Here is a 16453-nt window from a genome sequence, read left to right on the forward strand (position 1 = left end):
ACATATCCATTTACACAGAAAATTTGCTGGGAAAGTCATTGAGTTTGTTTGCCAAACTCCTCTTAGCACTAATTTTTGTTAAAGTTATTGGTAGAATGATTTTGATCATTTCTAGCAGGATTTTCTATAGCTGCATTCTGGGCAGCCAGTGTTGGATCGAAAGCTTATGTGGCAGTTCGTTGATCTGGCCGATGATCTTGTGAGCAAAGCCTTTCTCTAATAAAGTACAAGGACAGCTTCTGCTTCCACACTTCTGCTCACACAGATCAAGGTTCGAAAGAACAAAAAGCTCAGTCTCCAACTACTTCCTTCAGGAGCCCCTATCTGGAGACAGACTGTATTAGATAAAGTAGGCAGGGAGGACACTGAACTTAGGTTGAAATAAAGACAAACTCCAGCAGGCATTGCGACACAGGCCATCAGAGATCCCTGTGGGGATTCTTCCATGGTGTGTGGAGGGCAAGGGTCAAGAGGAAGCGGTGGACTTCTGGGTCCACTTTGACTTTTTCTGTGACCAAATGGGTCTGCAGCCCAGTAGAATGAACTCAAATAATTCAGAGATTGTGGGGAGAGAAACCGAGATTCTCCCAGGGCAGATATCAGGTCTTTTTAGGGGTGATCCCGACTTGTCACAAGCATAGATGTTTGAACCTGGCTTAGTTAAATAAAGACCCTGCACAGTTTTGGTGTTTCGTGTGTGTGCAGTGTGTGTCTTGCTTCTGCACACAACTCTAAAATCATTGAGTCACTTGGCCTAACTTAGGATGAGGGTGTCACGCTAGTCAGTGATTATTATTACTGAGGCACAATGTCTGCTTCGTATACAAACATAAGTTTGGGACACAGACAGTAGTAGATCATACTGCAGTCTGAATGGTACAGAACATTTTGTCTTCTTTTTCAGAGATTGCCCTAAGAAAGAACTCAAGCTGATGAACCAACAAGTCCCAGGGAATTTGCAGACATCCCCTAGCCAACTGTCTCCTTTACAGCTTGAGCAGAGCTTATACAGTTGAGGCTGAATTCAAACTGCTTTATATCCTCAGATCCAAACTGAGCTGTGTGATAGTTGCTGAGGCCCGGGGAGGAAAGAGGTCTTCTCAGAACTGGTTGAGGAGGAACCAGGACCAAGTCACATGTTTCTGCTCACCCGCTCATTCTGCTGCAGCTCGCTAGGCAGAATAAAGTACTGTTCAAAGTTATGGGCCATATAGGCATGTTAGGGTCACTTTGGCAGCCCTGAAGGGCCTGTGTTTTTTTGTTTTGTTTTGTTTTGTTTTTGTTTTTGTTTTTTTTGCAGCATGACATTTTTCAATATAATCTGTATATGTGTGCATAAAACTGAAGTAATTTCTTGACAATCTGAGAAGCAACTGCATCTTATTTTTCCAAAGTTTGCCTGTTACTTGCAAAACTGTAAAACCTATCCACCTTTGGCTTCCTACTTAAAAAGAAACAATTTTGGTCTTTTGGGTCTTTGATGGAAACGTTTTGAGCTATTTATTAATTCCTTACTGCCCTCTAGTGGTCATATCTAAAAATACTTTGGGTTTTAGCTCCCGTGCAGTTTGGGGATGGGGGTTGTTTTGTTTTGTTTTAATTTTGAGAAGTCTCTGCAGGTTAGCATGGAACTCTGCGGTCCTCTCACCTTTCTCATTCAAGCTTCAGGACTGCAGTGGAATTTACTCCAAAACTGAAAATTTTAATGTTCGGGGCTCTGCCTCAACAAATGAACCAATTAGTGTAATTTAAGTCAAGAGTTGACGGTGGCTAAAAAATGAAACCTAAGAACTGTTACTATGTTTAAATTCAGCCTTTTGAGATCAGGAATTTCCACAAAGAAAACCCAGCCATGAAAAGAGCCCTCAGCCTTTACCACAACAACCATGGTTTTTTTAGCGCCATCATTTGGTTTGGCTTCATACTTTATATAAGTGAGTGTAATGCCTTATGTGTCATGGTTTGTTTCAAAATTGTTGCCTGGGCACAGTCTAGTATCGTGTGGAAGGAAATCATCGAGGGCATATGCTATCAGTACAACAGGAAATGAAACCAGACCTTCCTGTCATGCTTTAGTGCTGAAATACTTTATTTCTTTTCAATCTGGATGATATAGAAACTAGCAGTCAAATGAAAAACCACCAGAAAGCTCGAGTCCCTCTTACCTGATAGCTAGTTCCTTCTTCTCTGGTGCATGAGGATGTTTGTGTGGTCACAAGACAACATACACACAGGGTGTACACATGTGCCCCTGGTACTGTCCCACAAGATAGCATACACACAGGGTGTACACACAGGGTGTACACACATGTCCCTGGTACTGCCCGCCACCCTGCAACTTTCCTCCAGCATTTGTCATGGACACTGTTCATTTACAAGAGTCATAGTGCAGTACCTCATCCTGAACGGAGTCTGTCCTCAGAGACATCTTAGTCCTGTTCTGTGTCCCCATTTTGGTGGTGTGCTGATGGTGGTCTTAGTGGGTAGGATGCAGGGGGACGGGACAGAGGTGGCCGTTCTGTGGCCCCTGTGCTGCCAGTGACAGTGGATCTTGGCCAATGCTCTTTATTCTTCCCTTTCCCTGCAGCCTTGGCATCATGTATGGTTTTGTGGCCAACCACCAGGTAAGGACCAGGATCAAAAGGACCGAGAATCTGACAGAGAGCAATTACAGAGACTTGCAAACATTCCTGAATGAAACCCCAAAGGTAAAAACCTGCAGCCTGCATGTTCCATGGTGCTTGGTGTCAGCCACTATGAATCTCTGTGCACGTTTGGAAGCTCAGCCAAACCTTTTAAGAAGCCAGTGAGTCCGCATAGAAAGGCGTTGCCCTTTAATGCTGAGGATAAAGAAACACAGCCAGAGAGCAGCTCTCAAAAGCATCGAAGCATAGTTTCCATAGCGTCAGGATTTACTTGGCTTATTTTGCTTCAATTATTTTATTTAGGCATAACAAAATCACAGCACTTATAAAAGTATCTCATAATTTTAAGAGTCTCACTGTGGGTGTTTGGTTTTGTTTTTTGTTTGTTGTTTGGTGTTATCCTTTGTTTTGTGGTGTAGTTAACCCGTTATCATTACATAATTGCTATTAATGATGGAATTCTTTAGCTTTATGCACACCTGTTTGTTATCTGTGTAGATGTGTCACACACACACACACACACACACACACACACACACACAAACACAGGTCATTTTGGACGAAGTCAGACAGAATGACTGAAGGGCCATGACAGGAAGGGCCTCTGTCTGTCCTTTTCCTGGGAGTGTGTTGACGTATTACCTGCTCAGAATGTGACTTGAAAAGCATCTCGGCAAGAACTGATTTAAGCATATGGTGCTCTTGGGTCCCCCAGAACCCATGGATCCTTGAACCAGATGTGGCCTTCAGGTTGATTCTTTCCTCAAAGTCCTCCATACTAAGTGTGTCACACAGCTGGAAACAAAACAGAACCACATGGGGAGGCCTTTGGGAGGGCAGAGAATAGAGACGTTAACTCTGTCTGGCTTTACAGTGTAGCACAGGTGAAATGACTTTTTCCACACCTTGTAAACAAAAACTCATCATGTCTTTCATGTACCATCCTGAAGATTCCACCGGTAGCCCTCTTTCCACTCCCCAAATGCCAAAAGTAATAATGGTGACTTGTGACAATTGGGGTGGCTTTCTTCATCTTCTAAAGATGGCAAATTCTTGACTTTGGGGACACTTACCTGATTGCACGTATATGAAGACCTCTAACAAACAGAATTTATACAGCTAACTGAATAGGCAACTAAAATGAAATATAACTGTCCCCAAAGAGAGCAAGGTGTTTTACCTCTAGCAGCTAAAGAAGTGAAAATTTAATACTGCTTCATGCTTACTGGGGCGGCTGGCAGCTCTAGAACAATGTTAACCTGGCCTTGCCGAGAGGTCGGAAGCAGGCCCACTGAGCCACCGTAAATAATAAGATGAATACTCCTTTAGAACACTAGTGGAGAGTAATCAATACCGTGGACTTGTGTGCCCAACTTCAGGTGGCTGTCAATTCTTACTCATTGTGTTATGGGGTGCATCTGTCCCCTTGAGTCTAGGCTGTCCCTGTGACCTGCTTATGGCCAGGAGGACACAGTGGACACGATCTTGGGCTGGTTGCTAACTCCTAGGAGCTGTGCATCAGGTGTCTATTAGTCTCCCACGGCTGGTGATCCTGAGGGCCTGGTGAAAATACCCAGGCTGCTCACTAAGAGGAGGCAGGAGAGAGGGGGACCCACTTGTGTGCACCCTTACAGTCCCCATCACGGCCCACCCAGCCAGTCCACAGAACCACGACACATAAGCGGTGACCACAGCCAGTCAGTTTATTGTGAGCAAACACAATGGATAAAAGTCGGTGCTCGGCCAGTAAAGCTGGGGCGTGTGAGGACCCGAGTAAGGGAAAAGACGAGTGTGTCTGTCACCTCCCAGCTATTTCAGAGTGCTCCGAGGGGTTTTTTTTGTATCTTAAATCCTTACTGTCTTTGTATTATGACTTTGCACCTCAAAGGGCAGGTGTCATGAAATTTTCTTTTCCAGCAAATTGACTATATATTGGCTCAGTACACCAACACCAAGAACAAGGCATTCTCAGACCTGGATGGTAAGTAGCATTGAAAGTTAGTTTGCATTTTTGTTTGTTATGGTTCAGAAGATGCCTTAACTATCTCCTATAGCACAGAGCAAAATGGGAACCTGTTGAAGGTAGGAGGAAGGCAGAAACTCAAGAGCTACTGGGTGTTTGTCACTTGTCACTGGATGATTAAAACCCAAATTTTAGGGGCTGGAGAGATGGCATAGTGGTTACTAGAACTTGGTGCCCTTGCAGAGGACCTGGGTTCCATTCCCAGCACCCACATGAAGGCTCACAACCATCCATAACTCCAGTTCTGAGACATCCAAGGCCTTCTGCTTACCTCCGTGGACACCAGGCATTCACATGGTACATAGACATACATGCAGGCAAAACATTCATCCACATAGATTAATAGATAAATCTTCTTTTTTAAAAAAAAGGCACCCAACATTCAAGTTCAGTTTCACAAGCAGAGGGATTTGGGTTTCTGTTTTAAAATTTTACCTCTCATATTGTAAAGCCTTTACTCTCCTGTGGTCATTCTTCATGCAGAAGAGTGTGTGCGTGGCCCCGCTAAGTGCCCTGTTAAACGCACTTTAGAAACAACCTGGCCATGCTCCTTGACAGCCCATGTCTCACTAGAGTTCACATGCAGCTTAGTGAAGTTGTTCTCAACAGAAGGTGACATTTTGGAGGAATATATGGTTGGCAGGATTGGGGAGGTGCAGCGGAACTGCTATCTGTTGTTGTCCAAGGCCAAGGATGCTGCTCATCATCCTGCAAGGCACAGGACAGTCCACCCCCCCTCCCAAAAGCTGTATCTGGTCCCAAAGGTCAGTGGTACTGCAGTGGAGAAATCCCAGTGTAGATGAGTTAGAGACAGTGGTTATGTAACACAACTCAGGATCGTAGATGCAAATATAAGGGTCTATGAGACTAATTTTCCAGGGGGAACTACGAGCTTGAGGATTTTGAAGCAGGCAATGGCATCTCCTCGCATTAGGGCCCACGGTGGTCTGAAGTGGAGGATGGGACGTGCGGACGGGAAGAGGGAAGACATTTTCGAGGCTTCAACTTGTGGGGTGTGAGGAGAAGGCATGAGAGCTGAAGGAGAAGCCGGCTTGCCCTCACCAACCCCTTTCCTTTGAATCCAGGTGTCGATTCCTTACTGGGAGGCAGAATAAAGGACCAAGTAAAACCCAAAGTAATCCCTGTTCTCGATGAGATTAAGGCCATGGTGACAGGTAAGCATGGTGGCACAGGTGACCGAGGATAACCCATCCTAGATTCCTGGCTTCCCAGGGACACTCACATTGACTTGGATTCCTTCAAGGGTGGGTAGAGACAAGAATTATAGTCTGGCCATGCGAACAGGTCTGGCAAAGACACAGACTGTCCCATTGTGTGTGTTGTTTTTAAAAGTTTGTACTTTTAGAAGCCCATGATACTGGGAAAAAGCATCATTTAAAGTAATAGTGACCCAAAGTTATGTTCACGTGTTTCTGTATGGCCCATGGCTGGTTTTGTGCTGAGGTAGCAAAGTTTTGTATTTGTTGAAGAGACCAGGCCCACAGAGCTTATATGATGTCACCTATTATCTGGAGTTTCAAAGAAAATATCTGTTGATGTGTTGGTTGTGGTAGCGAATCTGTAATCCTGGCAATAGAAAGGCAAGAGAACCGTGACTTCAGGGCCAGCCTGAGCTACTTAGGGAGTTATGTAAGACCTCGTTTTAAAAAATCAGAATGAATGAATGAATTAAAGGGGGTGAATTAATGAATTAAAGGCCTTTGAAATCATCAGATATCAGTTCTGCCCATCACCAACCATTTCCCTTCCAGGCTAGGAAACTCAGTGATGCAACCCTCAAAAACACGTCAACCTCCACCTCCCCTCTTTCTTTCTTCCCTTCCTTCTTCCCTTCCTCCCTCCCTCCCTCCATCCCCCCCACTTTCCCCTCTCCCACTCTTCTTTGCTTACCTCTCCTGGTCTCATTCCAATGCTATTTCTTGTGGCAAACATCCATCTCTAGCTTCCCTTCCTTTTCTTTAAAAATTTATGTATGTATGTATGTATGTATGTATTATGTATGTGAATGTATGTGCATGAGTACAGGTGCGTGTGAGACACTCGGCACACTCGTGGCCATCAGAAGACAACTTGTGGGGTTGATTCTCTTCTTTTACCTTGAAGAGAGTCCCAAGGATGGACCTGAGTTTGTCAGGCTTATGTGGCAGGCACCTTTACCCAGAGCTACTGTGCCATTGCTCTTTCTCTAATAGAAAAGATATCAGCTGTTTCCAACCTGTACCCTACCCTCAAAACCTTTTTTATTTTTTTTTAAATTTTTTTTTACCTGTATGAGTGTTTTTGCCTGCTTGGATGTTTGTGCACCATATGTGTGCTTGATACGTGGGGAGTCCAGAAGAGAACATAAGATCCCCTGCATCCTGCGCTGTGTGAGCCTCCATGTGGGTGCTGGGAACCAAAGCCAGGGTTTCTGCAACAGCAGCAAATGCTCTTAACCCCTGAGCCACTTCTCTAGTCCCCACCCCCCTTTAATCTTAGTTAACACTCTCTGGGTCCTCATATGATCATATCGTGGGTTAAGACTTCCACATACTAATCCAGTCTATAGCCATGAGCGGGCTGGGAAGTGGTGGACCTGGCTTTCAGACCTTATCTAGCCAAAGCCCACATACCGAACCAGCTTTGGTAGATGGCACCAAGAACACCAGGGAGAGTTTGGAAGCAGGGTGTTGCTGTACCATTCGCAGGAAGGCCAAATAACAAGCCTTTCAGGAAGACCTGGCAATCTTTGTCGGGGGGGGGGGGGGGGTGACTGTAGGTGAGTTCTAGGCATCCCTCACCCCAGGCCCCTGTGTCAGTACATTTACACTGTCCTCCAAGATTACCTCCATCCCTACAATCTGAAGGTGCTGAAGGCTGCACAAAGGGAAAATCACAAGTCGGTGTAGTTGGTCACTGCACAATGCACATAGTCCCCGAGTACAACAGTCTGAACAGTTTTTAGTGTTTTTAAATACTGTTTTAAATATTTTTTTGGATTTACATTTGTTTGTTGTACTGTGTGCGCACACTAGAACTGTGTGGAAGTCAGAGGACAATCTGTGGGAGTTGGTCCTCCTTCTTTTACTACATACGTTCCAGGGAATCAAATTCAGGTTGTCAGGCTTGGAGGTCCAGGCCCTCCCCTACAAAGCCATCTTGCCAGCCCCCAATATTTAGTGTTTGAGTTATGTAGTCCTTTCTAGATAAAGAACCAAGTGGGTCTTATTTTCCATTGTGATTCAGATATTATTAAAGCTCTCTTTAAAGCCAGCTTGAATAAGTCAGTAGGTTAAGCTTCCACTGTGGCCAGAGATGTGCCTTAGACTGTGCTCAGCAAACCATTCCAGCGGTTTATTATTCTTTGGTAATAGGGAGGACAAGCTGTCTGTGTTTCATGTGTTGTGAGGTCCTGCAGAGAAGACCACTTGGATATGGGTTCAAGACAACACAAGTCTTTATTAGCTGGCTGCTGGCTACACTGAGTGTCCATCACCCAAGTGCAGTCCCAAGCCTGCCTCGGAGCGAGCTTATAAATGTCACATCCCGGGTTGGTACCTCAGTTAGCAGGAACAGTTAGTCAGAAGCAGAACTACAGTGGCCAAAAGGCAAGGTTAGTTTAGGTACGTTCTGGACTTTGATGGATTGGGTCTTTGCTTTCATTTTGGTAGCCCACCTGCTGGGTTCCAAGGTCTGAATGGTCCTTCCATCATGGGGGCAGTTGTGCCAGGGTCCGAATGGTCCTTCCATCATGGTGGCAGTTGTGCCAGGGTCTGAGGGTCTGAAACACAAAGACTTTGTAGAGAGCAGACACATAACAGATGCCTGAGCACGTTACATGTGGGCTGCAGGGCAGTCCACGAGAAGAGCTTTGGGCGGGTGAAATGTAGTTGACTGACATTAAGAATTAAGGAAGAGTTGAGACTAAGAATCAGAAAGGTCTTTTCTGCTTTCTTCGGATGTGTACAGCCTGGGGTCGTCGAATGACTCTGAGTCACAGCCCTGCACATATATTAGAGGCATGATACGCTTTGGAATGTTTAGAAAGTTTATATTTATAGCTACTGGGTTCTTGCTGGGCCCTAAGAGAGCAGTACCCATGGCCCAGAACGTCTTTAGACGATGGCTAAATACGCATGTGTTTCCTGGGCCAGCAGCTGCTTTCTCATTCGTCTTTCCCTCTTTTTATTGTTTTATGAACTAAAATAGCTGAAATCGAAGGATAGACCAGCGAGACAAAACTCAGGCGCAGAAACCAGCATGTGTGCTCTCTCGTTATCCTCTGTGTTTGCTCCTGTGCTCGTTTTGCTCTTCTGGTGATAAACAGTTTTTACGGAGTCTCTGTATCCCATGGAGCACAGTAAAGAAACAGCCAAGATGGCCACTCCATTATTAGGCGGGAGGTTTTTCTTGTGGGTAGGAGAGAGAAGATATCCAGAGGCAGCTGGAAGAGTCCAGAACAGAGAGAAAAGGAAGTAGACTGGACGTGGCCAACAGACTGGATATGGGCAGGACTTTCTCCAAGAGCATCGAGAGAGCAGGGATGGGGGTGGAGGTGTATGTGAAAAAAAATCACGTGGGTTTGGATGACAAACATTCCCTCTCATTTTGGGCATCTGAAAACCTGGTCGCTAGTTAGTGAACGGTGCTGTTTAGGGGAGCATTTTGTATTATGATATGGTCATCAGTTTGTGGGGGCCGAGGAGTACTTTGTTCTCATTTCTGACTGGTAAATGCTGGCTCTCTTAATAGTCATAGCCCATAGAAGGGTATAATTGATTCTTGTGTGGATTAATCTGCTTTGCTGACCAGGTAATGGCACTCGAGGTGTCCTGGGTTTATGCTCAACTGCTTAATTAAGAAGAACCATGGAGGAGAGCTGAGTTGGGTGAAGGGGCTGGCAAGGAGTCTTAATGTCTTTCATGTGTCCTGCCCCACTGCCCTTGACACTGTCTGAGCTCACCTCCCGCTTTTTTGAGGCATTTATGTGGCCCACTCTGATTCTGGCTGTGTTCCTACAGCCATCAGGCAGGCCAGGGATGCCCTGGAGAACATGAATGACACCCTTAAGAACATAAGTGACGGAAGCAGACAGCTCAGCGCCAACCTGACCAATGTGAAAGATAACATGGAGAAATTGCTCCAGAACAGCAACGACTGTGCTTCAGAGCCGGCCAAAGATATCTGTGACAACATCAGATCAGAGCTAAGCAATCTGGGGAGCAACCTCAATTCCAGCCAGGTGAGCGGGCATGAGCTTGCCGCAGCCAGGAGAACTAGCGGAGGTCCAGTAGGGCTAAGGCAGGGGCCACCTATCTGGTGCACAGGGGCTTGGATGGAAAACAGTAACCTCCAATGCTTGGGGAGTCTTTTGGGGGACATCTAATCACTATGCTGGAATGGATGCACCAGCAGTTTTAAAAAATGTGGGGGACGTTTGAGAAAGTCTGTGTCATTTGATGATTTAGCAAGGTAAATTCAGATTGCAAAAAAAAAAAAAAAGCAGACTACATGCTCTTTTTAAAATGTTTTTTAAAAACTAGGTGCATGGAGATGTGAGGAGATGGCTCAGCAGGTAAGAGCCTTGCTGCTCTTGCAGAGTATTGAGCTCAGATAGTGCACAGCTGCCTGTGACTCCAGATCCAGCAGGGGCTCGGATGCCCTCTGCTGGCCTCCACAGGCACTACACTCACATGTGTACATACCTCCATATACATATATAATACACATAAGTAAAATAAGCTATGAAAAATGCCAAAAAGTTAGGCATATTAGTCATATATGCTGGAATAGACAGCTCCATTATTTTCCAAAATTTACCCCCTCATTTGAGATGAAAAATTCATATTCATATTACTTATACTTAATACATTAATTTAGTTGTATTACCATTCACATTCTATATAAAACAATATTTTAACATACTTTTTCCACTTTCATTTTTTTATGAGTCAGTTTTTTTTTCAAGACTTCATATGTACTATCATTGTGTGTATATCTACTGAATTACTTTGGAAGTCATCAAATGGACTTTTAGAAGTTAGTTATGTGTTAGCAACTTGAAATATATGTTTTGAGTGGGTGATATTGTCTGCTTTGTTGTTGCTGTTTGCCCTAGTGAGACAGGGTCTCACAATAGTCTCACATAAGCAATCCAGGAAGACCTCAGACTTCACCCTCCCACCTTCCCCTCCATAGTGCTGGGAATACATGTCTACAGGCATGCAGGAATACAGGCGTACACCACCTCACCTGGCACTGTTGCTTTTTAATGTGTTTTTTGCATTTTTGGGAAAGCTGTAAATACATGCCACTTTTCCCATACCCTTGGACATCTCCATGTTTTCTGGTTTCTTCTGTGCTGTTGTGATACAACACTTTGACCAAGAGCAACTTAGGGGAGAAGCATGTTTCTTTGACTAACATTTTCAGGTCACTGTCTACCCTTCAGGGACAGGAATTAAAGCAGGAATATGAAGCAGAAACCATGGAGAAATGTTAATTGTTGGCTTTCTCAATGGCTTGTACTTACCTAGCTTTTTTAAATACAGCCCAGGACCACCTGCATAGGGAATGGTGCCTCCCACAGTGGACTGGGCTGTCCCACATCATTTACTCATCAAGACAACACCCTAGAGACTTGCTGTAGGTCAATCTAATCTGGACAGTCCCTGAGCTGAGGTTTCCTTCTCAAATGACTTGGCTCCTGTTGTGTCAAGTTGACAGTCAAACCCAACTATGGCACCAACATTCAGCATTTTGTCCCACTTATTTTATCTGTTCCTTTATATCTTTATATAGATTGTCTAGAGTTATTTTCTTGAAAACTAAATCTGTGGTAAATTGCTGGCCTGTTCTTTTTATACCTAAGTAGTTTAAAATGTTTCTAAGCTTTTCATAATCATCATATGCACATCAAGTTAAGATGCAAGACACAGAACCACTACTTCCATCCACACCACACTTTCTCTGCAGATGTTGTCAGGTTTCTATTAAAAATGATCTTACAAATTCTTGTCTCTTTGCGACTCAGGATCTTGTGTTGCCAGTAGCGTTGTGTCTTTCTTCCCCCCTTTAATCCAGGAACTGTTTCTCAGGTTTTTTTTCTGGTGTGACATTGGCATTTTTGAATACTCCATTTGTTTTGTGGAGCAGCCTCCAGTCAGGTTTATGTGTGACCTCCCATGATGAGACTTGAGTCACACAGTCCCCAAGGGCCTGCTTCATAAGTGGTATTGTGTCCTTGATGTGTCCTATTGAGAGCCCCAGGGCGCGGGTCCCAGGTGCCTAGATCTATCATACTTGGAATTTATGTATAATTCTGGACTTGAAAAACTGGTTCCAGACTTCTAACCAATGTACCCACCAGATACTTTACTTAATTTTAATATTATTTATTTACTTAGGTAGTTAGTTTGGTGTTGAGGATCCAACCCAGAACCTGGCACATGTATTTCACCTCATTTAGACTGTAGCCTAAGCCCCTGTTTTACTTTTAAGAGTGATTTTTACAGGTTTATTTATAACTTCGTTCAACAGTGTTCTGTGCTAGCAATTGTGCATTCAACACATACTTTGTCTGTACCTCATTAGCTGACTACAGCAAACCCACAAACTCTAAAAATCAGTGCTCATGGGCCCGGTGGTGGTGCACGCCTTTTATCCCAGCCCTCGGGAGGAGAGGCAGGCGGATCTCTGTGAGTTCAAGGCCAGTCTGGGGCTACAGTGTGAGTTCCAGGACAGCTGGTACAGTTACACAGAGTAACCCTATTTAAAAATAATAATAATAATACTAAAAATTAAATCAGGGCTCATAGATGCCACTCTGTACAGAATGTTATTTCCTCAGACCGTGTTCTGTTTTCAAAAGAAAATGAAGTCAGGTCCTTCCATGTTGGCACCCTGGGATCTGGATATAAGGTGACATCCCTTTTTGTGAGTGTTAACTTGGGGATAATTACCTTTTCTGACTCTCTGTTTCATAAATGTTCAGTTCCCACCTGTGGATGAAGAACTCAACAAAGTCAATGACATCTGCAAGACTGATCTGGAGAGCCTCGTCAACAAGGTGCGCTCCTGGGGACAAGTCAGGTGGCTTATGTCATACCCAGGGCAGTTTAATACATAAGGACATAGGAAACAGTGAAATCCCGTGATAGTCATGACCTCTGCTTTCTGGGGCTTAGTTGTGGGTGCAGGGTAGCCCTGACCGTATTCCCGATACAGAGTGCTGTCCTGCTCCACCCAGGAGCTGCTCTGTTGGTTTGGTTTTATTCCTTCCCAATTCAAAGCTTCTTCACACACTATCCCCACAGCTTGGCACTTCTTTCTCCCCTCCTTCATCTGGTGACTTAGTATTTTCAGCCTTCATACACCACTCTTTCTTTTACTTAAAAAATTTCACTAAACTGATTTTATTGTATACATTTCCCGCTTGAGTGTCTTTGCTCAATATCCTCATTGTTCCAATGATGTGTGGTTCTTATTTCCTTGGTGCAAACAATGGCTTTATCTTTCTTTGGGTTTTCTGCACATTTCAAATTACTTGTCTCTCAGCCATGGTCTAAAAGAGTTTCTTCTAGGGCAAAAAGCCTTTAAGATAATTCTTCATTCTCCAACACACACACACACACACACACACACACACACACACACACACACACACACCCACCAGCACTTTTTTTCTAAAGGGGATTTGCTTTTAGACCCTTAATGGTTATGTTAAGGTAATTTCAATCTTAAGATAAATATTATATTTTAATTTTACTGCTCTCCTTGATATAAAATAGAGTATAAGCCAACTGACCTTCAATTCGTTTTGAACTATTGTCTAGGGGTACGCAGCGATTGATGAAATACCTGGTAAGGTAGGAGACCAAACCGTGGATGTCGTCGCAGGTGAGAGCCATAGCTGGAGGGCCTTCTGTTTCTCTCCTTGTCCGTACTATGACTGGTGGATACAGAGGAGGAGTCTGTTAGAGATTTTATTGTTCTTTTCTAGTTAAAATAGTTTTTAAAAGATTTTATTGTTCTTTTCTGGTTAAAAATAATAGTCTACGGAATGAATATCAGATGTTTTGATTATGTTATCTTTAGTCAGTGGTAATGTAGTCTAGAGAATGAAATCCACCAAGCCTCACACTTAATGTTTGTTGGTGTGTGGCCAGGGTGTCACCGGGTGGTAACTCCCCATGCTGGGCTCTTCTAGGTCTTACAACAGCTGCAGTTTGGAAGGCCAAGTTCTAATCGTCTTCCCGGAGAGGGAGACCCCCACCCCCAGATTATTATATTTCCTAAGTGAATTTAAAATGACTCTTACTTATTTTTAAGAAGACACTACCTACAGAAGAGTTTGTCTTTTGGGGAAGTACTTTCTTTCTGTCCGTGGCCCTGAGGAGGCAGTCCTTTGGGCTCTATGGCTGCTTAGAGTTTTAGAGACACAGTCTACGGTGAGGGCATCCTAAGGTTTGAAATGACTGCGCTGCTTTAGGGTGAGGGTGCTTGGTAGTCAGTGTGTAGACCAGTGTAATGTAAACAGCTCTGTATGCCAAGAAGAGGTGCTCTTAGGCTTATTAACCTGAAGCTGAGTAAAAACACAGCCTCTCTTTAAAGATCTGCTCAGGGTGGAGAGATGGCTGAGCAGTTAAGAGCACTGACTGCTCTTCCAGAGGACCTTGGTTCAATTCCCAGGACCCATATGGCAGCTCACAACTGTCTGTTCCAGGGGACAGGACACCCATGGCAAAACACCAATGCGCATAAAATAAAAATAAATTTAAAAAAATTTGTTCAAATTATTTTTCAAAAAAAAGCTTCCGTGAGTCTACGAGGACGACTCCAGCTCAGACCAGTGACAGCAGTGGGTGCATGGCCTGAACTGGCCATCCCCTGCGATCAGATTGGTGACTACCCCCGTTGTCATCAGAGAGTCTTCATCCACTGACTGCTGGAGGCACATTCAGAGACCCTAGGCAAAACACTGGATCGAGCTTGGGGAATCCTGCTGAGGAGAGGAGAGAGAGATTGTAGGAGTCAGAAATAGGTAGTCTGGCTTCTGGGAATTCACAGAGTCTGAACCAACAACCAGGGAGCCTGCATGGGACCAACTTAGGCCCTCTGCATATATGTGACAGTTGCTTAGCTTGTTCTACTTGTGGGACTACTGGCATTGGGAGCAGGGGTTGTTCCTAGTGCTTTGGCTGGCTCTGGAGAACCTATTCCTCATGCTGGATTGCCTTGCTCAGCCTGAATACAGGGGGAGGTTCTTGGTCTTATGGTCGCTTGATGTGCCATGCTTTGCTGATGCCCAGGAGAGGACCCGCCCCTTTCTGAATGAATACAGAGATGGGGTGGATGTAGGTGAGCGGAGGGGAGGTGGAGGAAGGGAGGGGAGGCTGTAGTGGGGATGTAAAATTAATTAATTAAATTTAGAATAGCTTCTTCACAGGGCTGCTTTTACCTATTTATCAAGTGGTTTTAAAAATGTTGCATTACAGAGCTGGAGAGCTGACTCAGTGGTTAAAAGCACTGGCTGTTCTTCCAGAGAACCCAGGTTCAGTTCCCAGTATCCACATGGCAGCTCACAACTGTCTGTAGCTAGTTCCAGGAGATCTGACACCTGCACACAGACATACATGACACCAGTGTACATACAATAACAATAAACCATTAGACAGACAAAAATAAAGCCCTGCATTGTATCTAAGAAGCTGGAGAGATGGCTTAGCAGTTAAGAGCACTAACTGCTCTTCCAGAATTCGGTCCTCAGCCACCACATGGCAGCTCACAGCCATCTACAGTTCCAATCCCAGGGCATCAGATTCTCTTTGTTGGCTTCTTTGGGCATTGCATGCGTGCGGTGCAGACGTGACGCAGGCAGAACACCTATACACAGAAACTAAATAAAACTTTATTAGAAGATACTAAAGGCAAGGTCATGCTTTCCTTGGGTAACATCTGAAGGTTACTTACTGCATGCTGGATGTCTGATAGCTTCCTGCTTACTAATCTCCGTGTTTGATTTCTTGTTTCACCCCCTCTGGACCTCTTCTGCCCATACGAGCTGCCCTCTGTTGTAAGTGTGCTGCATGCATGAACAAAACCCACTATTTCTGGTGTCATTGCTTAAACACAAGCCAGCATTATCCCAGGGCCAAACAAGTGCCTGCCTACCAGTCTGAATGTTAGTTTATGTTTCTGTCCTTAGCTTCCACACTTCGGGCCTTCAGTCCTTGCCTGAATATTTTTTTAGTGCCTACTTTGTGTCCCAGGATCTTCCAAGTGTTGGGGATGTGAGAAGCACCAGGCCTGGCCACTGACTGCCCTTTGGCCAGTCATACACACAGGTCACACTGTGGCAACGGAGTGTGTACAAGGAGCCACCATGGGGAGGCATCAGGAGGAGCCTTCCTCAAAAAAGGCGTCCTGCACAATGAAGCTTGAAGAACACATTTGATTGGAAGGCGCTTCGGCCACCTGTCAGTCACCAAAGCTGACAAGGTTGTGCCTGTGCCTCATCATGTGAGAGAAAGGGCAAGCTAGGCCCTCAAGGAGCTGCTCAAAGCAGATCAGGCCTTTGGATCATGTCCATCAAAGTGGCTGATGGAACCTCACTGTTCAGAAGGTTTTTTACACAAGAGCCATTTGGGGTGGTGGGGAGGTAGAGTTCTCCAAACATGGCGTGCTTGGCTGGTCTCTGTTTCTAGATCTCAAACCTGTATGGAAAACACTTTGGAAAAAATTCCTACCTTTTTTTTTTTAAATATACAATCATATTTTGAACCAA

At 44.6% G+C, this 16453-nt stretch overlaps 1 protein-coding gene across 1 annotated transcript in view; it reads left to right on the forward strand.

Annotated features, from left to right (window-relative positions):
- Positions 1-16453, forward strand: part of Prom1 (prominin 1) — a 110576-nt gene that overhangs the window by 66127 nt on the left and 27996 nt on the right. Inside the window, 6 exon segments of the mRNA XM_042054961.1 lie at positions 2588-2708; positions 4563-4626; positions 5754-5843; positions 9690-9910; positions 12662-12736; positions 13503-13566. Of these exon segments, the coding sequence (XP_041910895.1) occupies positions 2588-2708; positions 4563-4626; positions 5754-5843; positions 9690-9910; positions 12662-12736; positions 13503-13566 (635 nt within the window).

This window comes from Arvicola amphibius, chromosome 1 (genome assembly GCF_903992535.2).
Source record: "Arvicola amphibius chromosome 1, mArvAmp1.2, whole genome shotgun sequence".
Lineage (NCBI taxonomy): Eukaryota > Metazoa > Chordata > Mammalia > Rodentia > Cricetidae > Arvicola > Arvicola amphibius.